The 26,836-nt window shown below is 39.1% G+C and overlaps 1 protein-coding gene across 5 annotated transcripts in view; it reads right to left on the bottom strand.

Annotated features, from left to right (window-relative positions):
- SHANK2 (SH3 and multiple ankyrin repeat domains 2) overlaps nucleotides 1-26,836 on the bottom strand; it is a 363,833-nt gene that overhangs the window by 314,071 nt on the left and 22,926 nt on the right. For all 5 annotated transcript variants that reach the window (XM_049821258.1, XM_049821256.1, XM_049821257.1 and 2 more), the window contains exons 3-4: nucleotides 21,662-21,733; nucleotides 4,418-4,637 (exon numbers count right to left, since the gene is read on the bottom strand). In XM_049821258.1, the coding sequence (XP_049677215.1) occupies nucleotides 4,418-4,621 (204 nt within the window). In that variant the 5' untranslated portion in view covers nucleotides 4,622-4,637; nucleotides 21,662-21,733. The remainder of the gene's footprint in view (nucleotides 1-4,417; nucleotides 4,638-21,661; nucleotides 21,734-26,836) is intronic.

Below are 26,836 nucleotides of genomic sequence, written 5' to 3' on the forward strand. Positions count from 1 at the left end.
TGGAATAGATCTGAGGGAGCAGACAGCAGTACAGACAGGAAACAAGTGAAAATAGAGGTATCTTAAGCAAAAATGTGACTTAAGCCACAGTTGTGACAACTGGGTTCCTACCTTCGTAATATAAAAATTGCACAAACTAAACAAGTGTTTTACCTAAGAAGGAAAAGCAATAAAGGAAAAGATTCTTAATCCTAAAGGCCAATGAATACTGGGAAAAGTAAAGAAAGGATACAAGAGTATAAAAAGCAGAAACAGAAAACCAAAAAGTAGCTACAACTTAAGCTGTTGCTTTACCAAACTGCCACTTACCAAACAACATTTTGCATGGGAAGTCCAATATAAAACAAACAGGGGAGGGGGAAGTCAGTAAATGCTCATTACTGAAGTGGAGCAGCAAAACAGATGGGCAGAAAGCATTTCAAATTAGTCTTCAGAAGACCCAATCCCTTCTCAGCATCAGAATTTAATAAAACATGAAACTAAGCATTTTGATTTTAAACATAACCCAGAGGGAGCGCTTAAGTATAGGATAAAACAAAAAGAGCAGAACAACCACCATGTGTTGATAATAAAATGATGAAAACATTCCTTAAAACAACTGGCTAACAGATCTGTTCTTGAAGTCTGAGAAAAAGAGCAATTCTAAGCACAAAACATTGGACGTCATTATCAGACTATCACGCAAAGGAGATTTTCTTGACAACAGCCACTAGAGAAGAACCAGACTGCTTCCAGTTATAGGCAGAATCACTTGTGATATGTTCCTACATGGGCTGATAAAGGAAAGGAATACAAGAGGACTTACCCTGGATTCAGACCAAAAAGGTCCAAGGAGAGGTCAGATATGCCAGGCATCATAGAGGAAAATGCAGACATGTTAGTTTACCCAGTTTTCCATGTCCAAAAGACATTCAACGCCATGCACAGACACGGTTGCCTTTAGGCACAAGGTAGGCAGTCGCCTCGGGCAGCAAACTGCTGGGGGCTGCTGACTGCCAACTTTGCTTACCCAGGAGGAAAGGTGCCGATCTGTCACCAATCAGTGCCGCTGACAGCCTGACACTAAACTTCGTTGCCCTGGGGATGAAGCACCCTCACGTTAAGGGCAAACACAATTGAATATTGCCTAAGCTGCCAAGAAACCCTGCACCTCTACTGCAAAGAGAGGAGGAACCAGTCAGCTACTGTCATTTCCATTTCAATAGCAAGTAGTACAGGTCACGTCAAGCTAGAGCCCTCTGGGCTGGATGCACTGCAAATAAGCTTCTGGTCAAAAGAGATTACACCTGTGTCCTGCCACCAGAAAGGATCTATTAAAGCTGAGCCTCCCGGCTTATTAAATCAGGAAATTAAATGCAGGATAATATAGCTTTTTCACACACTCTCCTATGCACGTATGTTTGTGAATATGGAGGGCTTTTTAAGCTCTCCATTCCTTCAGTAATTTTACCGAGCTCAGGAAATCTTCCAGTCACTCATTTAAATATTCTCCACCCTCCTGTGCTAGGGATGACACTTGAATACAGATGATGCACAAAAGCAATAAGAAATTACTCTTTCTAGAAAGAAAAGATGAAGAAAAGATCATCTACCTATGATGCTTGGCGCTTGATCTCGTACGTGCGATGAAATAAAGGCGATTTACACGACAGTCACTGCAGATGAGCAGACTTTAATTCCTAGTGAGTTTAGCTAGGGGTTTAAAGCTTCCCAGTGGGTTGAGTTTTATCTAAAACCCTAAACTTGCCTTCTTTTAAACAAACATATTCTTAATCATACTTTCTAAAAACCAATAAATAATAAAAACATAAAACTAAGTGATATCATTTCATGTTCCTTTGATTAAACAGACTAATTTTAAACACCTCTGATTTTAGATTAATTAAAATTACACAGCAAACGGGGTGTATGTTGGATTTGGCTTGTAGCTATAACACGGCTCGTGAACCATGATCTTCTCCAAACTTTGCTACATTACTTTTAAGCTATCAGTCTTCCTATTTGCAAACCTGAATCCAGATTTCACTTTTCTGTACAAGAGCTTGTGGGTTGATAAATTAAATCAGAAATAGATCATCTGCTTTAGAACTGTTTAAAAAATGAGTTACTTTTCATTAAGAGTTTATTGAAGAAGAAAAAAATGCAAAACGTAAAGCAATAAAAATGAACAAATGAAAAAAACTGAAAATACTTTTTGGTTTATTCCATTTCCTGCACAAAATGAATTTTTTAAAAATAATTGTTTCAATAGTGTCAACAAATAACTTATTTTTGGTCTAAAAAATAATGATATAAGAGGGCTTCAGGAGGCTAACATCTCTGTTTTTAACAGCAGAGTAAGCCTAGCAAGTAAAGCTAATCTTTCCATTTTACTGGAACTATTCATTGAGCACTGAGCACAGCCAAACATACAGCAAGCTGGTAGGCTCGTCAATAAAATCCTAACCATGTCCAGTCAGAGCTTGTCTTGACAGAGGATTTCACTAAATGCAAAATCCTTTTTAATTTAAGATGTACAACAGTGGGTTTCAGTATTTCAATCAATATTGAAATGAAAGACCCAGGGTGATGACTGCTTCAGCCAAGATTTAATAAAAATCCCGTGTGTGGCTCACAGAAGCCTCAGTCCTGCTTTGCCCTCTGAAGCCTTCCCATCCCACACCAGCGCCTCTTCATGGAGGTTAATCTCACACCACAGAAACTAATGGAGTGGTACTGTAATTCTAGCAGCTAAAAGACATTTTTTAAGTACAAAAATGTAAGAGAGAATGCTCCCAACTCCAACACAGATTTCGCCGAGTGTCCGCAACACTGTATAGATTGAGCTTTAAAAAAAGAGCTCTAGAACCACACCTGAGGCCACACTGTCAAAACAGTCAGCCTGCAGACAGGCAATCTCTGCCATTCTAAAAATGAACTTTAATTAAAAAGAAAGGAATAATTTCATCTGAGATAGATCTTCAATGGCAGCACAGTATGATGTAGATCTTAAATGTCAGCACAGAGTGATGTATGTAGCACACATCCACAAAAAGAATGTGGTTTCATAATCATCTTTGAAATGAAAAAAGTCTGATGCCTACCATCAATTGAAAATCCTGACAACAGCATTCAACGAGGCCTAGGGTAATTTAGATAATTAATCACAAACTTGGGCAAGTTGTGGTTCTAGATAGAATCAGTAAGTAACTCCCAAGACCTTCTCCAGGACGAGACTGTTATTCCTATCATAGCACTCATGGAGGACAATGATTTTTTTACTTACAAAATTACAAGAGCAAACTTTTCCAACTTTATGCTCCTAACATTCCAGACACTGAATTTTACACATTCGACCATAAAAGAAACACAACTTATTAGTTCCTTGTGAGAAAGAGTGAGGAATTTGGACTGTAGTTTTCTAATACGTAAGGAATATCCAAGATTTTTTTTAATTAAAAAAATAACTTTTATTCTCATTTACTCAATTAATCAGACGGTTTTTAACAAATGAAAAGGCTGTTCAATTCTTTCTGTAAGATGTGAGAGATTAAATCTTTTGTGGAAGAGTCCTTGTTTTCATCCAATAGACTTAGGGATGTGAGATAGAGCCGACTCCTTGAGGCAAATAAGAAAAGGTTCATTTTATCCTCACTGATATGTTTCCAGTATAAGCAGTAAGGAAGTGGGAGAGAATAAAATAGTGATTTCACATCCTTGTAAAAAACTGTGGAACAGTTTGATGCCACACTTCATTCTTCCTCTAAACTGACTGTGTTGATTTCTCTGGGTGGAAGCCTGAGAAACAACACCGTGTAGTAAAGGCATAGCAGCAATCTTTATGCTCCAAAAGGCACCAGCTATCTAACAAGAGTATCTTTTTGTGGGAGGATGACAGAGAAAGGCAATGAATATGGTAAAGAGAGAGAACTTGATGACCTCCTGGTAGACCCCAGTCTAGTGTCTATCACAAACTATCTCATGAAAAGAGAAACTAGAGAAAACAGTGGGGTTATACATATACATATATATATACACATGTATATATATATATATATATATGAGGCTGTCCTAGAGATAACATGTGATTTGGGGGTTCAACCTTCATCTTCTAATGAGATTTTAGATTCCTAATTCTCTTCCTTCTACCCAAATGCCTCCGAATGCAGATCAGACAGGTATTTTACTTTATGCTCACAGCTTTCATCAAGTTAACATACTAAACACACTCTCTCGAATGGGATGGTGCCTTTAGTTCAGGCAATCAGTCAGATATGCTACTGGGGTACAAAATGTAGACATTAAAAGAAAACACAACATAAATTTTGCCTGTAACATGTAAAAAATTTGTAAGAAAATAGAACAGATCTACTGCAGTCTGAAGCCAGCAAAGCTAATAATTTAAACATTTTTTTTATTGTAATGCAATACACCTTACCGTTTGCTGCAGATCAGGTATTATAATTCGAATCACTAATGTGTTGCTCTGACTGTCTTCCATTCTGCTGCTTGGCTTTTCTGCAGTTGCTCTAATTGTGTCATAAATAGTTTCTTCTTTGGAGCTGTCTGATTCAGATTCAACAGAATAGTCGGAAAAGCTTTGTGCCATTTCATCTTCACTTGATGTTGGGCTACGAGGCATTTTCAAGTTTTTTATCCTGCCAATACAAAGGAGAAAGAGAAAAAGATAAGTTATAGTTAATGTCTTAAAAATTAATCAGCTACCAGTTTTGTTTTCTTGGAAGTAACACGCATTTAACAACAGTTTTACGTTTTATCCTCCTTTTACTTCCTTCTGTAATTTAGATGGGTAGGCAGAGTGCAATGGAAATAAATCTGGCTACCAATTTACTACAGCAGAGGAAGAAGGACAGGAGAAAGAAGAAAGAGTACTAAAAGGGAAGATGACCGCTCTTCCCAGGCATACCCAACCTCCCAAAGGATCCAGAAAAACTCAGCATAATTACCAGGTTCTCTGCTAAATAGCATTGTTGTAAACTGTACTTAGAACTAGATCTGGCTTTGAAGACCTACCTCTCCCAGTGCAAAAAGACATTTCAGAAAATTAATTTAGGTGCTAAACTAACATCATCCTGTACATCAAGAAACTGTACAGGTAAGGCTTCAATAAAAGACAGTATTTTCAAATAGCAGAATCAACCAAAAAATGAAATACTACAGGGAGCCAGACAGATGCAAATGCTGCTCTGTGGTTTGTGGCTCATACAACACCCTTTAGTACCAACACTACCAAAATCTTTCTGTTGTACATCCTCAAACACAGATTTTAGAAACATTTTTAATCTGTGGTATAGATTAGGATAAAATGAAGGTAATATTTATTCCAAAGTAAGGACATTTGTATTCAGAGGTCTCACAGTAAGAACAGCAGAACGTTTTCCTTCCCTGTTTTTCCAACTACAGCAGCAAAAGACTTCTTTTATCCCACCAACTAAAAGCTTCTCCAGGAAATGAAAATTATTATTCTACGGAAGAATGGGGAAAAAATTTATACTGGAAAAAAATTGAAAAAAACACCATAAACTTTGCAGTGCTTTGTAACCATATACATTTTCAGTTTTCAGAGGCCAGAAAAATGTAAACATTATTTTTCATATTTTCCATGAGAAACCTCCCAAGACAACTTCTTTGCTTTAATAAAAAAAATCCTCAGTTAAAAGAAAAAAACCCAAACAACCAATTCCACTGTCAGTCCACATTAAAAAAAAGACATTAAAGCAAAAGTGAAGCACAGAAGAGTGAACTGACTTTACCAACGTCACTCAGATACCAAGCAACCATACTGAGATACCCAAATATATGTTTTCTATAATGGTCTCACAGTTGGATCCCCCAAAGTAAATACAGTCAAACAATAGCAGTGACTAAGAGAATATTTTTTACCTCTGTGTTTCATGATTTAGTTTGAGCCAACTAAATATCACAACCAGATTACTGATTCCTCTTCACCGCCTGGTCATTTATACTGCAATGATTACAAAGCAGGCATAAAAGGCTACCGCTCTCATTTAGCATTTAAGGGGACCATATGTTGGAGCCAGCGTTTACACCAGAGGACTGGCAGTGGCGAGGCAGGCCTAAAGCTCGAGGTCCAGGGCAAGTATTTCCAAGGCACATCACATACCCACATCATCCAGTCTTATTGTTATTTCTGATGAAGGACAATTCCAGTGTTATTACCCTCAGCTATAATTACTAATGAAGACAAAAACAGTGCATTCAAAAATCTGAAAGGAGGCCAGTTCACAGCAGCTTAATGCAAGGCTCTATTTACAAAAGAAAATTCTTGAGGGAGTATTTCATTTTCTTACTGCTTCACTGAACTGTAGATTAATGCTGCTCTCCAAAGCACCTTAAGTCAATAAAAAGCATAAACATTTCAATGGCTTCTTTATTTATCTACCAATGTTAAATCACATGAAGCCAAAATATAGTAGGTCGATACACAGTGTTTAAGAGCATAAGAGGTATAAGCCAGTGAGTGCGAGGAAAAAGACATTAAGACCATTACACAGTTTGTCTCTCCCTAAAGCCATTTGAGAGCACAATATATTCCAGGGCAATGGATTCAACTCCTCTGATAGAGAACCGTAAACTGCAATTATACAGCATACAAATAAAGAGTTGAATTAGGAAAAAAACTTCCCAAGGTTTTCACAAGTGGATTTTCATGCAGAAAGTAGGCAGAAATATCTCATTATGGAATAACAAAGGCAAATCACTAGCTGGAGAACCAACTCCCAGGTATCAAGCCCTTAAGTTTAATAAATAGTGGGACAAAGAACTCCTTGGAGACCCATCAACCAGGCACAAGTCACCTAATTTTCTGGAATACAGATTTTTAAAAAACAAAAGCACAAGTAACCATGGAAAGGATAATGAAAGACTGTATCTACAGTGGCAAAAAGAACAGAACCTATGACCCAACAGCACTATAGAGAAGCAGATCATTTAAATGCCTTTTTTAAACAAGACACTCTAACTGCTGGAGAAACTAAACCACTGCGGGTCCCAGTGTAGGGCAGATCCTGCCAAGGAGCAGAGGTCAAGTATGTTTCCCTAAATCCTGAGGGCAATTTGGTTGTTTGGCTCTTAAGTTGCATGGAAATGGAAGATACCACAATTTGTAAACCAGAGGTGCTCACTATCATAGCTCCCACGGGGAAGCTGTTACCTTTTAGGAACTGTTTCAGTTTTGTCCAAGTGATATTCCAAAGACTTTTCCACAACCAAAACTATTACCTCAGGAAAAGTAAAGCAGGTTGCCTGGTTTACCTAGGCTTGTACAGCAGTAGAAAATACAGCATCCCAGGTTCCTAATTCCCAGCTGGCAATTCATTGGTTCAAAAGGATGTTATACAGCTAAAATATAGATTAGGTTTTGCTGACATGATTGCCTGGGATGCTTTCTTTCATTTTCTTAAAAATGCAACAAATAGGACGCTTATTATAGTTAAGCTGATTGTATTTTATAGCAATGTGGTCCATCAGTGGCTGCTTTCGGTATAGAGAAGTGCCAAGTGAAGAAAAACTTCTCTGTAAACAACTAAAAACAGATCTCCAACAATTTTGGAAGTAAACTCACAATGGAAACTACCACCACAACAGTCTTTGCGCCACCTGACATCCTCTGTCCACATTTTCGACTCCTGTACGTTGAGCTCCCCATGTGTCCCAGCCCCAGGCGCTCTCCTTCCCTGGTCCCCGTACATCTCCTAACCACTGGCTGAACAAAGCAAGCACGACCTCCGGCTGGTTAAACACCACTTCTGACACAGGAAGGCTGTAAAACAGTTGGAAGATGAAAGAATAAAAGGATGGTTATATGCTTACCCTTATTATTGCACTTTTCCCTCAGCACCTTGCCCTTCAGCTCTGTGGGAGCACCGGGATGTTTACTCTGCCTCTATGGCTATTGCCGGGTTATGTTTCTCAGGCCAACAGGCCAGATGAAATAAACTGAGCTCAGATTGCTGCCTTCCCCTCACAGATGCTATTTTTAGATTTTTTTTCTCTCTCTATCCAGCCAGCAAGTTTCACAAAATCTGCAGGAATTTCTTATCCTGCTATTTGTTACCACCCCACCATTAAGGAGAGTTTAAGCAGCCTATGAATAAATTAAAAAAAAAAAAACATGGGCATGTAGCGTGACCATCTAACTGCCTTTTTCTGTTAAAAAAAAAAAAAAAGAAAGAAAGAAAAAGACTAAGAGCGCATTATAAAAGACTGGAATTAAAACAGTGCACAGATTATCAAAAGGCAAGAAATTCAACTCCCAGAGCTCACTCACTCTCTATCCAAATGGTGTGTGTGCTCCAGTGAGTGCAAACTGACACGGCAGGGGAAAAAAGCAAGAGCAGCGTCAGACTGATCCATTTTTTGGAGCCTTATGGTTGTTAGGCATCATATGAAAAGAATTTACTAAATATATATGTTTAAGTTTATTTTTAACTATCTTAAATATTATAAACTTGATATTCACTAAAGAGTCTAAAATATCATTGACACTGACGCACACTGGACAGGGCATCTTCATTAAACATAGATGTATTATAAGATACACAACACACTTGCCTGCTACAAAAATCCTGTTTTAAAATCTTCAACTTAATTACAGCTATGTGCAATTTTGTTGATCCTGCAAAGTAACAAATCCTCCTATCTAGTTTCACTTTGGTAAATATGGAACATAATGATATGTAGACACACAAAAACCTATTTTAAAAGATCTGTCCCATATAAAGTCCCCTCCCTATTGTATCCTACGCCAGCACCAGCAAATAGGGCGAGCGCAGGTGTGTTTGTCCAGTTTGCCTGGAGCAAACCCAACAGTCAATATATACCTGACAACCACCAAAAGCAAAGAGCTATGTGCAGAGAGATCCCACTCCTCTGCAGCGCTTCTCCAGCCGCCACCACTGGAAGAGTTTCTCCGGCAGGAGCAGAATGATGTACGATGCAGCAAATGCTTCCCCTGAGTTTCTCCAGTGGGCAAGACTAACATATGGCAAGACAGAAGGAAATGCATCCCTAACATCTAGAGTAACTTTTGGTAGGGAAATCACAATAAAGGACACTAACGGATGCAATTCTTCCTTCCCCGACCTGTGAGATTTTGGGTTTGTTACCGTGTGAATGTAGGCTAGGGTCTCACATGCGCGACTATTTCAGACTAATCACAATAGTTACTAGTTCTCCTCTAAAATACAGCTGAAGCACACGCATCAAATGTCTTGTCCAAGGCCAACAAGGCTAGATCTCAGAGCCAGGTTTCAAATTCAAGGGTCACTGGCTCCTAGTCATGATAAGAACAATCTATTTTTATATAAACACTCATTTGCACAATAACAGTCCTGTTGCCTGCAGGGAGAAGTCCTCTAGACTGCTATTGTCAGACGAGTTAAAAACATACCTGTGGGAATATCTCAGATACAGAGTCGGCATTGTTATGGGTTGAGTAATGCCATTAATCAGACTGTGAGAAAAGTTTGCTGTTACAATAACAGCAACTGCTAGAAAGAAGTATTTAATAATTAACTCCAAAGAAGAACTACTCAGAAAAGGGATTTCTGTCTGTGTAAAACCTGCCAGAGGTTGCATTCTGTGGCTTTATTTGGGATTATACATATTAGCTCAAGAACCAGCTCACTTAAAGTTACTAAATTAAAATGCTGGAGAAGATCAAGCATTGCCTTTTCTAATTATATTAATATTAAAACAAAAACACATTTCAGACAGAACTGAAGGGGGGGTGTGCAATCCCAATGCACCATGCATTTCACACCTCTCCACAGTTCTGCAGAAAAGGTCACATAGAGGAAAATCTGAATTGAAGACCGACTCCAATGGGCAATTTGCAATTTGATGGGTTCAATCTCCACTTTGCACTCTTACTTTAAAGCTAGCAATAACCAGCATTGCCTCCCAAAGAAGCAATCCCACCCTCCCTCACTCCCTGGACCATTCTACTCTTGCCCCCAGACTGCTTTAATCTCTGCACTAACACGAACAGTGAAGCACAACAAAGCATCGACCCAGGTTAAACACCAGCTTTTTTTGGTTTGGGAGGATAGTTTCAGCATCCATCATGTCTCTGAACGGGATCACTATGCAAATGTTTGCATTAGCAGCAGGAGGAAGATGGCAGAGGGCCAGAAGCAAAACAGCCAGGGCATGAAAAGGGCAGAACCACTTCTTCCAAAGGCAGTATTAATGCCTGCCAGTGTAAAGTGAATCTGAGGCACCACTGCCTAAGTGACAGGACAGAAATCAATATAAACACAGCCGTCCGATTAACTCCAATGAAGATCTGTTGCTTGTTAGTACCGAAATAACATAACTCCGAACCGAACAGTTTGCTGAAACGCACTGACACAAAATTCATTTACGCAAACACCAAACCTAAAAGAACACATGTACAAGAAGAAAAACATAACACGCACAAGGAGTGCTAAAGAGGCCATAGCAAAATCCCAGGGGGAGACAAGGCACCGGGAGCTGCCCTGGTCGTCCCAGGCCCACCAGATGACAAGGCAACTTTGGCGCTGATGCAACACCACGTAAAGCTGTGCTGGTCAGGCTCCAGTCCTGAGGGCCTTCTGCAAACGGACCAGCACAGTCTCCAATGCTATCTTTATCCTTCTAGGAAAAACAGTGGAGAGGCAGCAAAACAAAGCAGTGCTCCCTCAGCATGCCCGCAAGCGTGCTCCCTTGGTCAGTGCCAAGCAATGCCCCTCGCATACAGGACACACAGATGAGGTGTTACCGGGCTCAGCGCTTTCTGATCTCTGCAGACATTTCATGCTACTGCAATGTCTCCCTGCCACACCGCAACGCAGCCCATGTGCTATTGCAGACACTGAATTAGAAAGGCTAAAATCACAAAAAAATACTCTCTTGGGGCTCAGGAGCTCAGAAGATATCCAAGGGTCAGCAAGGTCCACTTCACTCTGCATGGCCTCGGGGCCAGGGAACGCCTCCTGGTCCGATTTTATTTAGAAGTAGAGAAGTAGTTTCAGAGACTGAAAAATAAAGAACGATGACATGTATGAAGGCTCTAAGAAAGAGTCTGTTACCCTGCAGTTCCCTTGATCTGCCTCTGTAAAATGGGGCAACTGATTCTTGTGTCTTCTCTGAAGCACTTCCACTCTGTGGAAGAAAATGCTAGAAAACCAAATCACTTGCACATTATTCAAAAAAATCCCTCTCCATCGTAAACACCAAAACAAATTTAATCATACACTATTTTGCTGTTCACAACCCCCATAATTATGGTTTTATTCCCTATACAGCAGTCCTTCACTTAAATTCACTTTGGTTACACCGTCTCGTAATGCATTTTTGATCTCTCTGTTAAATAACTGAAACACCCAAATAAATATTTTAGAAGAGATGTGCCGAGTCATAAGTAGTAACATACCCGAACGCCAAGCAAAATTCCCTCTTTACTTTTCTCTGAAGCTGTTGTTTCTCAGTGTGGCATCTCTTACTTCAGAACTTAAATATTGATTTGAAATCAGTATTGAAATTCAATGGTCGTATCCATTTGTTCTCACCAGCACCACCAGAAGATTCTTCTTACTGCCCTGTTTAAGGGCAGATTTATGCAGTCCTTGATTTCTTTGCTAGGTGATCTGCACAGGTGACAAATTGTTTTGCAAAAGGGCTCAACAGTGACACTCATTCTCCCCCCTGCCCCTGTTTTTTTTAAGGAAGAAAAAAAAAGGAAGAAAATTGAGTGAAGTAATTGTTGAACTGGCTCCTTATTTCTGAGGCAGCTTGTTAGCCCTTGTTCATGTATATTTGCGCAGCACAGACTTGCCAAGAAGAGGCTAAGCCCCATTAACTTCTGGTATTTAAAGTCTTAAATACCAACGTCGTATGATTAAAGTGAGTCTTATGATCAGAGTGTAAGAAAGTAAATTTATTTATTTTTTCAAACAGATGTATTACACCATTAGCACTCCTGTGCAGATACAAAATCTACACATGCAACCTATTTCTGCAAATACAGGGTAGTTTTCTAAAAGTTTCTTTAGTTTCCAAGTAGCTGTGGATGCTAAAATTCTCCTTTGTCCTCTGTCTGTTCTACTAAGTATTTATTTTCCTTGTAAACTATTCAGTCGGTCATGATATCATCACAGAAAGGCTGAAGTTCAATCAGGCAGATGCAGAGAGACATTTTTGGGAAGGATAGATACAAATAATACAGAAGACAAGCATTTATTGTACTGAACAAGCAAGGCTGGAAGAAGGCAGAGAAGCAGATGTAGAAAAAGCTTAAAAACATTTGAAGTAGAAGTTCAAGACTTGAAAACAGAAAAGCGTTTGAAGTAGGAGTTCAACATGAGAAAACAGAACCTGCTAGAAGAAAGAGGAACCAGCTATAAAGATTTAGCACAGAGTGGCACAGTGAGGTTGGTTAAAAATCTTTAATAAAAACCCAAAAAGATTCAAACATATATACTAGGGGAAACATTGCAAGTATTTATAAATGTTAACCACAGTGAAGTTTACAATAAAGGCCAACTCCCACTGGCAATATAATATCTTAAGTGCCTTCTTTTAAGCACCTGCAAGGTTTCCAGTGCAATTCTATCTGACCTTTATTTAAAGGTCATTCTTCCAGACAAGGAATTATGGCCAGCCCTGCAAGCCCCAAGGCAGGTAGCTTCTAGGCTCTGTTCATTTCTATAGTTGTTTTTAATATGGCCTCTAGTTTTGTACATTTATTAGAACTTCCATTTTCCAATAGGTAGACTAACAAACAACAGTACTCAGAAGTCATTCTTTAAATACTGCTTGCAATGGATACTATAGTTTACCTAGGACAAAATCATAATGCACTTTGAAGTATTAAATAAGAGACTGCATCCCAAAGCAGCTGCATACTCTTACTTGTAAAAACAAATTTCAATCTGAAAATTGATCTGTTCAGAATGTCTTAATCCAGAATTCTAAAACACTTTAAACAGATGTTAAACAAAAGAAACTAAATAAGTAGCAACTAAATAACAAATTCAAATATGATGAAAAACAACAAAACTTTCAAGATAATGCACCAAGCATACCAAAGTTCACCAGCATCCCAAATCTGAGATTTGTTTTCTTGGACTCATAAATTCAAGTAAATACCCCTTCCTAAGCAAGTAGGGTTGGGTCTGTCATAATCTTTATATTGTTGATCTTGCTAGGAGCAAAACTGTATCGAGTAACCTTCTGAGATCCTTTTCAAGCAATTTCATACCTTGCACAGAGAATCAATCATGTATGTAATCCTACTGCAGTCAACAGAATTACTTTAGGAATAGCTCCAACAGGACTTGACCCCTGCATGTTGTATTCATGAGCAAAACAACAGCCAGGGTGAGCTATAAAAAGCCAACATGAAGCATCGAAAAGTTTATCCAGTTCTGGATCCAATAAAGCATTTCTTCATAATATGACAGCTTTTCAGTTATCAAACCAGGAAAATAAACTATGGATTCAGCTGCTGCACTGACTCTGTCCCCAGTCCAAAGTACAACTTATAAATATTTAGTGTCATGAAGCATACTTGCATATAGTAACTGGAGATTTCAAAGTTGCAAACTTCAGCAATGGGAAAAAAAAAAAAAAAAAAATCCCCTTCAGTTATCTAAAATGAGAATGATACAATGAGAGTAACTAGCTATGATTTGATCTCGAAGTAATGTGGAAGCATTATACCACTTCAGTTTTAAAAAGTCATCATCTATTTATAAAAGATGGGTATAATGGACATTTTTTTGGTTTCCTCAGAAATTTTCCTTGCAAAACAGAAGCATGTAGGGCAAGCAATTTTATCTTCTGGCCTTTCTGTTTCCAGCCTCTGCTTGCACTTGACTACGTAAATACCAAAAAGATTATAATATGTTGGAAGTGAAAGGACATAAGAGAATTTAAAAAGATTTACAACAGGAATTTGAAAAAAATTCAAACCTTGTTGAACATATTTACCTCAGGTTCATCTCCCTGGCAGACAAAGCAGCTTAGTTGTTGTTAATTTGCATTTTATGCTTATCAACCTTTTTCCTCTTTATCCATAAAGAAAACATTTTTGTGGTAATTCAAATACAAACGTAATGAAATGTTAACAAAGAAGCACTGTTGCTGTCTTGTTATGTAGATTAGATCAGGTCCTGAGAGTAGATAAAGCAGATTCCCTCTTCTCCTTACATATGAGTTAGCATTTAGAGTTTCCTATAAAGTTTAACATGAATTTTCTCCAGATGCGATCCTGATGGGGGCTACTATCTTATTTTAATTTATTTGCTGTGTTGCCAAAAACAGTCTCATTGTTTGCATTATTTTAATTGAAGAAATCATATGCCAGTTAAAAAAGCAAAGCTTCAAATAAATAGATGCTTTATTTTTCTTGTAAAACGACAAGTTATCTTTGTCCGAGAGCTGGTTGAAAAAAATTCAATTACCCTTTCTTGTTGTGTGTGTTGGGGTTTTATTTTGTTGCAACAAATTCATTTTTACTTCAACTTAGCAGGAAACACCCCTTGAAGTCCGTAGAGGACACTGGTACCCAATGTCTTCAGCAGCCTGCTAGGTGGGGTTTGGGGCACAGATCTCAGACTCTCCAGGTCTGCAAATCTGGGGCAGTCCCCCACCAAAAAGCCCTGTAGTTGGAGATTTCCAAGTTACGCCGCTCTAGTGCAGTGCTCTAGGGAGGACTGAAATATGGGAGTTTTGTTCCAAAGCCCAAAGAAATCAAGTTTTGAAATATAGAAATCCTCCACAAAATAGATTATTTTTTTTCTCTATATAGATCTGCTTAACTAGAGCAGTTTGCAAGCTGTCAAATGCAGAGACCAATTTCATTGATCAGCTTCATTTGTAGTTAGGTTTCATTTGAATGAAACTAATATGAGGGTCCAGAAATCCCAGATCAGGTGCAGTTGTACAAACACAGGTCAAGTTGTGACCGTTATTTTTCATGTCAATAAGTATATTGGCAATATAGTAGGCAAATAAACGTCTAGTTCAGTTGCTGCCTTCATTTCTGAACAGCTGAGCAGGAACAAGCCCTGGCCTCAGCTAGGACGGCTAAACTAACTTATGTAGAGAGGAGGGAAAAAAGGCAGAAGGAACTACCTGGCCTTCATATACTTAATTTCTGTTCTTAATCAAGCTGGAAGCAACAAACAAATGGTGACCCAGAAAGGATGCGCACACTGTAGAAGGACTAGGGCAGGTGACCAGCCCTTGGTTTAGCCAAACTCCAGTGTAAGCAAAGCCACGTGCCGTGTCCTCACTATCTCTGCGCCCATCTGTGTACGTCTGCAGCAAATATCCCTGCTTCCCAGTGACAGATGGTCTCTTATCCTAATTGCAGAAAAACTTCCCTGATTTTTTTCAGAGGAAATTTTGAAAATGGAACTCTGCTGCTCTTATCTGCAGCTTGCCTGCTTATTTTCCAGACCAAGGTAAGCATATCTTGGGCTTTAACTTATACTCCAGCCTGTGCAAGCGAGCCTGTGCTCATGGCACAATTAGGGACATTCTTTAGGATTGTGCACGTGATCGATGATGGTGATGGCAGACTGGGGAAAAATATCTGTAGGCTCAGAAAGGTTAAGAGATCTGCCAAGATGACCCAGGCAGCACAGTGATTCTGTAGAAGAACTGAGAAATAAATTATTCTCTTGACCTTTCAGATTTTGATTCAACTCATTGTAGAGATAACAAACTCATTTTTACCAGATTATATCTAGCCAAAATTTAGGCAATCAAGACACAATAAAACTGATTAAAAGAACCAGTCTCCTGGTTCTGACTGACTACTGACATTTAATTATTACCTTCAGTAAACAGCTCAAGAAATAAAAGATCACTTCTGAGGCACGAAGCAAACAGAATGAGATACGTGTTTATGACTATTACACAGAAGTAGGGAAACAAAAAATATAAAGAATACTAAATACAGAAAGATTTGTAACAAAGTCTTCGAGCTTTTGTTACTTAAATGCCAGGTGTAGCTTGGAATCAGTATTAAAAGTAAATAGCATGCTAAATCACCCTGGGATAACTGCTTACAGTACTTCTAATTTAGAGACAGATTTTAGAGTACCAACAGTACTGTTTTTCTGAAGTACCCCTCTCTCAATGCAGAATCAAGAAAAATACCAGCTTTCATGAACACAATGACATGGATTCTTTGTTGTGCCTTAAGAGTCAGACAATCATCAAGTCATTTGGGTCAGAAGGGTCTCTGGAGGTCTTTAGTTTAACCGCCTGCTCTGAGCAGGTCCAGCAATGAGATCTGCTTGGGCTGTTCATGCTTTTATCCAGGTCTCTCTTGAAAACCTCCAAGGGCAAAGACTACATAACCTCTCTGAGCAACCTCTGCCCGACTGTCTTCCTGGGGAAAACTATTTTCTTCATACCTAGTCTGAACTTCTCTTGTTTCAACTTAGGACTGTTATCTCTCATCCTTCTGCCATGCACTTCTGCACAGACGCTGGCTCTGTCATCTCAGTGTCCTCCTGCAGGTCTGGGCTGGCTGATGCTCCCCGAACCTGTCTCTTCTCCAGGCTGTGCAACCCCCTGTCCCTCAGCCTCTCCTTGCAGGACACGTACTCCAGCCTCTCGGAGGTCCTCCACAGAACCTGCTCCAGTTCGTCAACATTTTTCCTGTATTGGCAGGGGCAGGGGGGATGTCCAAAACTGGACACAGTACTCAAGATGTGGTCTACCAAGTGCCAAGCCAAATGGTATGATCACTTTTCTGGTGGCTGTGTAGCTTGCCAGGACAGCCCAGGTCGATGTTGGCGGCTGTGGCTGCCAGGCACGCTGCTGGCCTATGCCCACCTCGCTGCCCACCTGGACACCCCAGTCCCTTTCCTCAGAGCTGTTCCCCTGCCAGCCAGTCCCCACCTGCACCGCTGCAGGGGCTCTGCCTTCACCGGTGCGGGACTTAGTACTTCTCATTGAATTTCACATCGCTCCAGCCAGTCGATTTCTCCAGCCTGCCTTGGTCCCTAGGGATGGCAGCCCTGTTCCTCCAGTTTGGTGCCATCTGCAAACTTGACAAAAGCACGCTCCGTCGCCTCCTCCATGTCAGAGGTAGAGATAAGGTCACTTTGCCCTCACACTGATGCATGTAACAAAGCCATGACCAAACCATTTACAAAAACTTGACCCTAGGAAGAAGGGCAAGGTGAGGACTAAGTTTAGAAACACTGGCAACCATGCTGGATGTATGGACAGCTTTGTCTTACTGAGGCGAACAGCAAAATGCAGCACTTGTATCTGTATTTTGTCTTTAAATAGAGCTGTAAGGGTTAAGGTAAAACCAAGACATTAACCTAGAACTACAGCTTAGGTCTATAACCCTAAAGCTTCCTGAAAGTTAGCATATAAGCAAACATACATTCTGCAATCAATATGGTCTCACATATTTACACACTTCAAAACATACTTGTATGTATAAAGTTTTTTCAACCATACAAATGCATTCTGGCTGTTAAACCTACCATTGATGATATATTCCTTTCTTGTGCTTTTCAACATCACATTTAAAATAGTCATTGACTGAACAGTCCAATTTATAGTTTACAACAGAGATTTCAGGTAAATTCCAGCATCACCAAAAGTTCTGGGTTTTTTTATAACACTTACTGTGACTTCTTTACAAAGTCTAATTTCCACCTGTTTATGTAGGTCTTTAATTCAGTCACAGGTAATGTAAGTCCTAAAATGAGGCTGTTGGAGAACCCGAAATACTTTAAACAGATTTATTTCTAATTGACTAGATTTCATGTTGATTGTACTCCTGTAAGACCTGATTAAGTGAATTCATTACCATTTATAATTTTATGACAGCATACTTTGGAGATTCCAGCCATGGAAATTATCACAGTCTGATCAAGGTATGTGAACTGAATATAAAAGCACTTTAAGAAAAAATCTTGACTGAATCATGATATAAAATATTACTAATAAAAAACAGCATCTCTTGAACTCCAGGCATACTACTATCAGCTTCTGCCATTAAGGAAGGATTTAGTAAAAGTTCTTACTATGCTCCATAGGTATCAAGCAGCTGCTGATACAGGATTTTGCAGTCAGAAATGTTTGTGATGGCCACCCACATGGGACAATGCTTCCCTAGGAATGAAGAGCAGTGATGCCCAGGAATACCATGCTTGAAAGGATGCTCCTAGTTTTCTATAAAACCGGGGGAGGGAGCGACCCTATGAGACGCACCCTTCATTTTGCTTAACTTCTTTCTATTTTGCTGCTCAAATACTTCCACATGTATTGCTAATCTGACCAATTTCTATGCAAAGTTCATTTCCTAACACTGCTGTTGATGCTGTCACAGCTACCTATCCCTTCACCTCATTATAAGAGAAGAACAACGTCTAGGCAGCTCTGCTTACTGTGTAATGCAGCTGTGCAGGGAAGGAAATAATTAAGCCCATCATGTGAACCAAATCCTTCAGGACATATTCATTAATGAGATTTAGTTATCCCACTCTGCTTTGCTGCTTGCAGGAACGAAGGAGGCAGAGAGAGAGCAAGAAAAGCCCTCCTTTTCAGCATTAATATAAAACTAGAAATATATTTTGTTCAATTCACACTTTTAAAGGAAAGAACCATTAAAGAGAGATTTGCTATTAGGTTTTATGTCTGCTTCACATTCTCCCATGGATTTTATTTAGTTTGCCTCACAGGTTTTTTTTACACTTGCCATCACTTAGCTGCCTCACCTCAAAAGTTTTCCCCAGGCCTTAATAAATCTAAACTCCTCTTCTCCACATGGTTTTTCAGCCAGACATGGAGAGTGACCATTTCTGCCCCTTTCGTGGTACTGGAGGCATATCAGAGTTTAATTTTCTTATATGCTTTCATTTTTACTTGATAGTTTTGACACTCCTCCTGGCTCTCCCTTAGGTCACAGGGAGCCAGCAGCTCCTCCCCAGGTTTTTGTACGAGATTTTGGGTTGTCTCCTAACTTTCCATCCAATAGAACAGGTCACGAGGGGCTGCTCTCTCCCACTGTGAACCTGCAGCTAGCTATCAGTATGCCTGACAGCTGCATCTCCTACCATTACAGCTTGCCTTTGCTTGCCATGCAGGGCTCCCCCCACATCTCCACAAGGCACACTAGGCACTGGAGCTGCACCACCACTGCCTTGGCAGCAGGACCAGGCAAAGCGGGATGGCTCTCAGATCATTTCTTCTTGCAGCAGCACCCAGGCTGCTGACTTGGCTACCCAGGATGCAGGACTGGATCCCGTCTTCTAGCCTGAGGAAGATTCATTAGATCATAGCAAGTCAGAAAGACTACCTACAAAATAATGTTTTGTTATATTAAAAAGAACCAAATATATATATAATTACAATATTTTGTATATTGTAATGAAGGCTGTTAAATATATCTCAGCATGTAAAAAAACCCCACCAAACCCTAACCTAAAGACTCAAAACCAGAGTCTGATACATGCAACAAAGACCCATAATATTTTTCGGAAAACCACAGAAATGGGATGAAAGTTCCATTTCACTAACTACTCAAAGCACATAAAGCGCAGAGGAGTGTTTACAGCCTATATCAAACATCACTGTCACTGCTGTCTCTCAGTATGAAACAGCACAGCGTGCTCAATCATGAATGTTTGCTTCTCACATCTGCAATGACTGTGACTGCTATGAATGTAAACGGGAAAGAATGACTTTAAAAAGAAAAAGACTAAAAAGGTAAGGAAAGGCCTTACAGAATCACATTTATATTTTAAACTATATTTCAGTGTTTATACATTATCAAAGCTAGTTATGAGTAACTACTGTTCCTTATGCTTCAGACTTATTTGAAAGGTAGTTCAGCCATACGCTGATAAGACCTTTCTGCTTCCCACAAACATTTTAGTAGTACTGAGCAAATAATTTAAAAATTGAGCAACTTAAGTTTATTTTCCTGTTCTTAGAATTATTTCATGTATTTCCTTTCACAAACCACACTTCCTCACTTCTGTATCCAATTCAAATATATACATCCCTTACCAGGGAGTGACAGCGTGGGCTCTGATGGATTATTTTGGTCGTGCCACAGACTAAAGACCTGCTTGATGCCTGAAAAGCTCCTAACCACAACTGCAAACTCACTTAAATGTTTCAGCCAATAAAACATAGCTATTCACATCAACTCAACACACTGTCAAATACAATACTTAAAATCCAAATTCGTGCACCTGTTTCTGTACCATTACCTTTCTCTTTTGATTGGCATAAGTATCTGCCTTTGATAGTGGCACTACCAGAGAAGCATTCAATTATTAAATGCCTGATAAGCTAGAAATTTCTGTTGTACTGGCCTTTGAGGTACACATTTTTTTTAAATCTTTCTCTCCTTTTTCCATTTCTACAGACTACTGCTCCAAATTATACTACTTCGTGTCACCACACACTTTACAGCAATCCATCTCACACATTTTACATAATTTTTGTATTTACACTTTCCTTTCAATGCTCATCCAAATATACTGTTAGGACTCACTATCTTATCTTTGATCTGTGTTCATAATGTGCATTAACACAGACACCTGCAGCAGCCAATGCAAGAAAAGGCACCTTCAGTATCTGTTATCACAGAGAAAATGAGGTTTTTAGTTTTCAGATCATACAGAAGTATCAAGCTTTACCAAAGGAAACCTAATTTTAAATCACTGCTCTTTTTGTTCTAGTTTTCTGAGTTTAAAGTTTCTATTTATTTTCTAATGATTGAACTGGAAGCCAATAAAATAATTCTAGTTTAAGAAACTGTTTAGCATAAAAAGTTGTGAGTCGTCTCCAGAGTACTAACAAAACTTTTTAATCTGTGTTTTAACAGAATCATAGAAAAGATAAGATTGAAAACAAAACAAACAAACAAAAAAAAACAACAAAAAAAAAACCAAACCAAAACAAAAAAAAAAAAAAAAAAACCCACAAAAAAAACCACCCAAAACCCAAAAAACAAATTTGTAGAGACTAGAAGCCTTTTTGAATAGAAAACACTGAAAATGCGGCATTCAGATAAGGTAATAAAAAAAAAAGATACAAGGAAAATGTTTGTGCTGTATCACAAGAGGCTCTACACTGACTCATTAGTCCATCAGTTCTCACCTAATTGTATGACAAGGGCATTACAGCACAAAACCCCAGAAATTCTTTATCCAAATCTAACGTTAAGTTGCAAATTTACACTGAACTCATTAATAAATTGCTCCTAGACAAAAAATAGGGTTTTAACGTGTCTAATACAAGAAGTATTATAACTTTAGTCTACCTTCTAGTTCATATTTAAAGTATATTCAGTAGGAGGAGGAAGAGAGCTGTTATGTGCGAGGAGAAAAGTTTACAAGATCTGCCAGCCGTCTCCACTACAGGCTACAGATAAGCTGCAAATTCCTCTGCTCTGAGATCATTCTTGTAATCCACCCAACACTGTAAAGCAGGATGAGGAACATTTTCCTTGTTGAGGATCGAGCAGGTTTTTCAAGAATTTTTGACCACCTGGTTATTGAAATACACCTTAGCAGAATCCAGCAAGACACATGGTTGAAGTCCTGAGCTGTAACTGTAGGTTTGCCCACCTGACATGAGTAATTTAAATGATTTCTCTACAAAATTAGTTTGGCAAACTTACCTGTCAATATATAGATGAGAGCAACGGTATCAAGATGATCATTAGAATCTAGCGCTCTCTCATCTCAGATTCCTGTAAAAAATACAGAAAGCCGTAAAGAAGATTGACACATGGAGAAAGAAATTCAGTGACCTAATCGCCACGCTATTTAAAAATCTATAAAGCAGAAACACTCACAGCACGAAGGGGATTTTGATATGTTAGTCTGCAAGAGATAGAGGAATTTTATCACGTTGCAAATTTCCAACATATTCATCATGCTGTAACATAACTACTACGCATAGCTTTGCAAGGGCAGAGCCTGATGTAACTTCACTCACTTCAGATTGCTTCTGGCAGCATAAGTCAGTACTAAGGTAAAAATAGGCTCTTTTGGTTGTCAAGAAAGACATTATTTCAGGCCAGATCTGACAGAAGGTGAAAGATGCTGCTCTGCTGTTACCCACGGACATCTTCCTTGATTCAGGTCTTGCCAAAGCACTGAGTGTCCCGGACACGTGCATTTGGTGCAGCAAGATGCTAAGATGCTTGGTTTTTTCCCAAGTCCAGCTGAGATCCAGAAATTAGGGTCTGCTGTTTCTGGACCCCAGAGAGACTCCCCAAAGCAGCAGATGTGCTGAGCATCACAGTCCAACTCTCGGCACAGTAAGGGATAGCCTATAGCCAGCTAACTGATAAGCTCTGCAGTGTGCATGACCAGATTCAAATTTTATTGCCTTCATTGACGGGTAGAAGCTCATGCTGAAAAAAGTCTCGCCTATCATGTATTCCCTCCTTTTACAAATATAAATAGAAGGGAAAATCCAGAGATTTCCATTGCGAAAGCAAGTTTGGCAAAACTTTTTTACTTATTGGTGTACGGTACTCCATCAAAAAATAATACTAGATTATGTTACATCTGTTACTTCTAACCACATTAAGAGGTCTAAACAGGCACTCTCTATTAGACACAAGAGAAGTGTAAAGCAGTCATGCAGCTCCAGAAAAAATACAGAACATGACCATAAGTGAAACTGGAATTACTCAAGGATAATTCTGTGAGCAACATTGGCACTGCACCATTTACTCCAATATAAATAAAAACTGACTTCACCTCAAATTCACCCCTCCTTATTCTATGCTTTATTAGACCCTTCCTACTGTGCACATTCAAGTAATAGTTCCTGCTACTATGTACATGTATACTCAAACATTTAAGTGTACTTGCAGTGTATTTAAGCCCATTCTTTATTTTAAATAAAGATAGACTTTGACATATTTTACTAAAGATAAACAAATCTATCCAACAAGTTTTGAGTAGTAACAAAATACTTACAAATCTGTCTCCAGCACCTGCATAATTCTGTACAACTATCTTAGAGCAGGAACAAAAAAAAAGCTATTGAAGGACGTTTCCCACACTGAAATAAGCTGTATTTGAGATTAAACCTAGTAGCTTTTGCATTTTTACAGTGGGGAATACAAATGTGATCTCCAGGATTGTGAAGGTCACAGGAAAGGTAGGTAAGGAAAGATCATCAGCTGTTTCTCACAAGGCAAAAACCAGAATCCATACAAGGAAAGAAGTAAGCAGATGAAAAGCAAAGCAAAATCAAATAACTAACCTAACAGGGTTCTTAATCTCTGAGACACAGGATAAACTGCTTCCACTTTTGAACTATCTCTTTTACACGCACCAGCTTTCAGCTTCTAAATGGATCCAGAGACACCTGGGACTGGAAATATCTATCACAGGTTAAACTTTCCAAAATTGCTCTCAAAAGCTGACACAACTGCTCAACATATTCCAAAAACAAGCTTTGCTGGTTTTAGGGAAGATTTTTAACTTGGTTAGTTTTGGATAGATATTGCTAAGATTTACTGAAGGTATATCCGCAGCAGTAGCCTGAACCTTAGGCAAATATTTTGTGACCTTATTGGTAAATACCATAAAAAACAAAAGCAACATAAATGTCAAGCATTCAGCTACTAAATACCCCACACAAACAAAGGCTACAGAAATTCATTGCAGAGAACGTCTGCACTTCATTGTGGAAGAGATGAGAATGCCATGAGTTTGGTCTGTGTGGAGGCCAAATTCTTCTATTTACAAAAATTACCCAGCGGCATGACTCCATTTTGTATTTTAGATGTTAACTTATTTTTAACAGTACTCCCCAGAGCTAACCCTAAGGATAAGAAAATCAACGTGAAAAACAGTGGCTTGCCAAGAACTAGGGAAAGCTCTTTAAATGCGAGTATTTGTATATTGCAAATTCATAGAAAACAAATTAAATGATGCCAATACTGGCTTCCTAATGAGGCTGGGTGAGGTTACACAGCGGAGAAAGACAGCATTGTTGGGAAAGTGAGCAACTGTCCTACCTTCTGTTTCTGCAAAAGGATTCTCTTAACACCCACATGGAGAAAAAAATTACTGAGTCTCCCCCAGATGCTGTTTTTCCCTCTCCTCAAGCAAAGGATCAGTAGAGCAGAAGCTCCTCTACACCTCAGAGCCTCCAATGCATCCCTAAATAAATCTCTGCACTGTGAAATCCCAAGTTACTAGCACATCCCTAGCACTTACTACTGCAACAGGTTTCTCTTCCAGACGCTGCTTTTATGTGTGGCTGGGCAAGAGCTGCACACAGGCTCATCCATCCCTCGGGCAACACATCAAACATGACAGGCAACTGCTGACCTCATGCCTTTCCCTCTGTGGGAGCTCTAGTTTGGGTCTCTCCTACACCTAATCGCTCATTTTTAACACGTTTGTTGGAACATAAAACCTTCAGAGATTTCTGTTCCTTTAAAAAAATTTAGCTGAAGTTGAGCAATAAATTCAAAAGCCATTGGCAAGTAGAAAGAGAAGAACAAGGAGAGAAGACAAGACTGACAGCATGGTCACATAAGCCATTTTCCTTATCAAATCAATCTAAAAAACACCAAACCGTAACTCCCAGCCGAAAGAGAGACGAACAGTACGGTTAGTTATTTCCACGTGATTCAGCGCTGTACAGTGAAAAGATCTGACATTTTTGCAGTGTGCAATGTAGCAACAGTAACTTGGTTCAGGGAGCAGTATAGCTGCAGCCATGCAGTATTTATAGTCCTCTCTCCTCAGCTTCTTATTGCTGCTCCTTTCCCCCGGCAAATTAGTTGTGATGCTGCCTCCCAAATACAGTGTGCTGCAGCTGCTTCCACTGCCAGAGGAAAGCCTTTGCTTAAATGTTTCCAAAAGGACGCAGGTCAAATCTTCCTCCAGATTTGGCAGGTTTGAAAATTAGAAATGTCCCAATGTTTATATGAGTCTTCACAAGTGGAATGAAAATGTTGAAATGTTCACATTCCTTTTTTGCATGGTAATATGTACATTTAATGAATCTCCTATGATAACCTTGTTTGGGAGCATTCCTCTATGTCTAGGTGCACACCTGGGAAAGTAAAAGTTACTAATAGGAGCAAAGCTCAAGTAAATTCAACTACTGAGTGGATAAGGCATGTCTATAAGCTCCTTGGCAGACAAATATGCATTTATTCTGCCAGTATTCTGACTCCCAGAAACACAAGTCAACAAAAATCATACAACCATATTGGCAAACTTGAGTGAGTATTTCTGCATAGCTTCTTAACATTATTTCAATGCCAGAACAGTCCCAGTTTCTGTTTCTGAACTGGCTCCCAGCTGACCAGCCAGCTTATCTGCACAGATGTCTGCACAGCCATGGAGAAACATTCATCTCTGTAAATTTATGAGGATGGCACAGAAAATGGATATCCTGAAACACTCAAAAATGAAGTACTTGGGAGCATTCAACTACAGGATTAGCGTGTTTTAATAAATACAATTTAAACCAACACATTTAATTAATTTATCCCTAACTTTTCTGAACACAAACAGCCCTTTACAATCTTAATGCTAACATCCTAAGTGTTCCTTCTCTATTTTCATGTACACAAAACCATCATCAACCTTGAAGACCCTCTTATTTGCACATAAGCTTACATTACTAGCAGCTTCTGAAATCAAAAATAATTTATATGTGATGTCTACAGAATGTGAATACCAGAAGGGTTCACGTGACTACAGAATACTTTACACGACCCAGTTTAGAAAAACACTGCTAAAGCAGTCCAGTTATGCTACATGAAAGTACTAACTGCTGCTATAACAGTACACTCATATAATTTCTAGAGAGCTGAAGGCACTGTGCACTGTAAGGCTCCAGGCAGTCCATTAGTTTAGTAATACTCAGAGCCTCCCAGATGTCTTTAATACTAATAGAACCCAAACACGCACACCAAATTCTGTACTTTTTTCCCATGTTAAATTGAGAACTCAAATACTGAGGTAAGTACTAGGACCAAGGCTTGCATCTCTGCCACAAACCTCCATGATGGATTCAAATGCTGCTTGAGAGAGACTTAATGAGAAAATCTGATTTGATTCTAGCTCAGCAAAGAACTAAGCGACAAGCTGAAAAATGAATTTAGCAAGGGAAGAGCTATCTGAGATTTTGAGAGACTACTGTCATCTAATTCTGCCATTACATAAAGCCAGAGCAAACAAAGAAAGTCTGTTCACAAGGTTGAAATATGAATAGAATCAGGAAAAGAGTTCGAGGAAGTAGAAAAATAGTTATTTTATTCATCAGGAGAGACCACATTTGGGTATATATTAAAATTCAGAACAGAAAGAACTCCACATGGACCTTTTTAGAACTAAATACAAAGTCTACAGCTGCTTGAACACTTACTGAAATGAATTCACATATTTGTGACTCTCTTGGTTTTTTGCTATGCTCAACTACTCTAATCTTTTTTTCTCAGCAGTCTAAACATAATGGCTTAAATGCTTGTATATTGTGTGGTAGCAGAGAATGGTCTTCAAAAATGCCAGATGCTTTGCAGCTTCAGATTATTCACCACTTATGGCAGCAAGTTCATGCTAGCAGCAAAAAACAGAATTTAATTCCTGTCCAAATACAGACAATATAAATATGTACTGTTAATTTCATATACACTAATGACACAGAGAACCTTCACAATCCCACACATTGCCTCTTCAAAGATACTTAACAGACACAGGAAAAAGGCAGCGTCAAGAATTTGGGCAACAGAACATGCTAAAATGAGACGTTAGCACAAACCCAGGGATTTTCCATGTAACTGCAAAGCAGACATACAGAAGAGATC

Source organism: Accipiter gentilis, chromosome 17 (assembly GCF_929443795.1).
Source record: "Accipiter gentilis chromosome 17, bAccGen1.1, whole genome shotgun sequence".
Lineage (NCBI taxonomy): Eukaryota > Metazoa > Chordata > Aves > Accipitriformes > Accipitridae > Astur > Astur gentilis.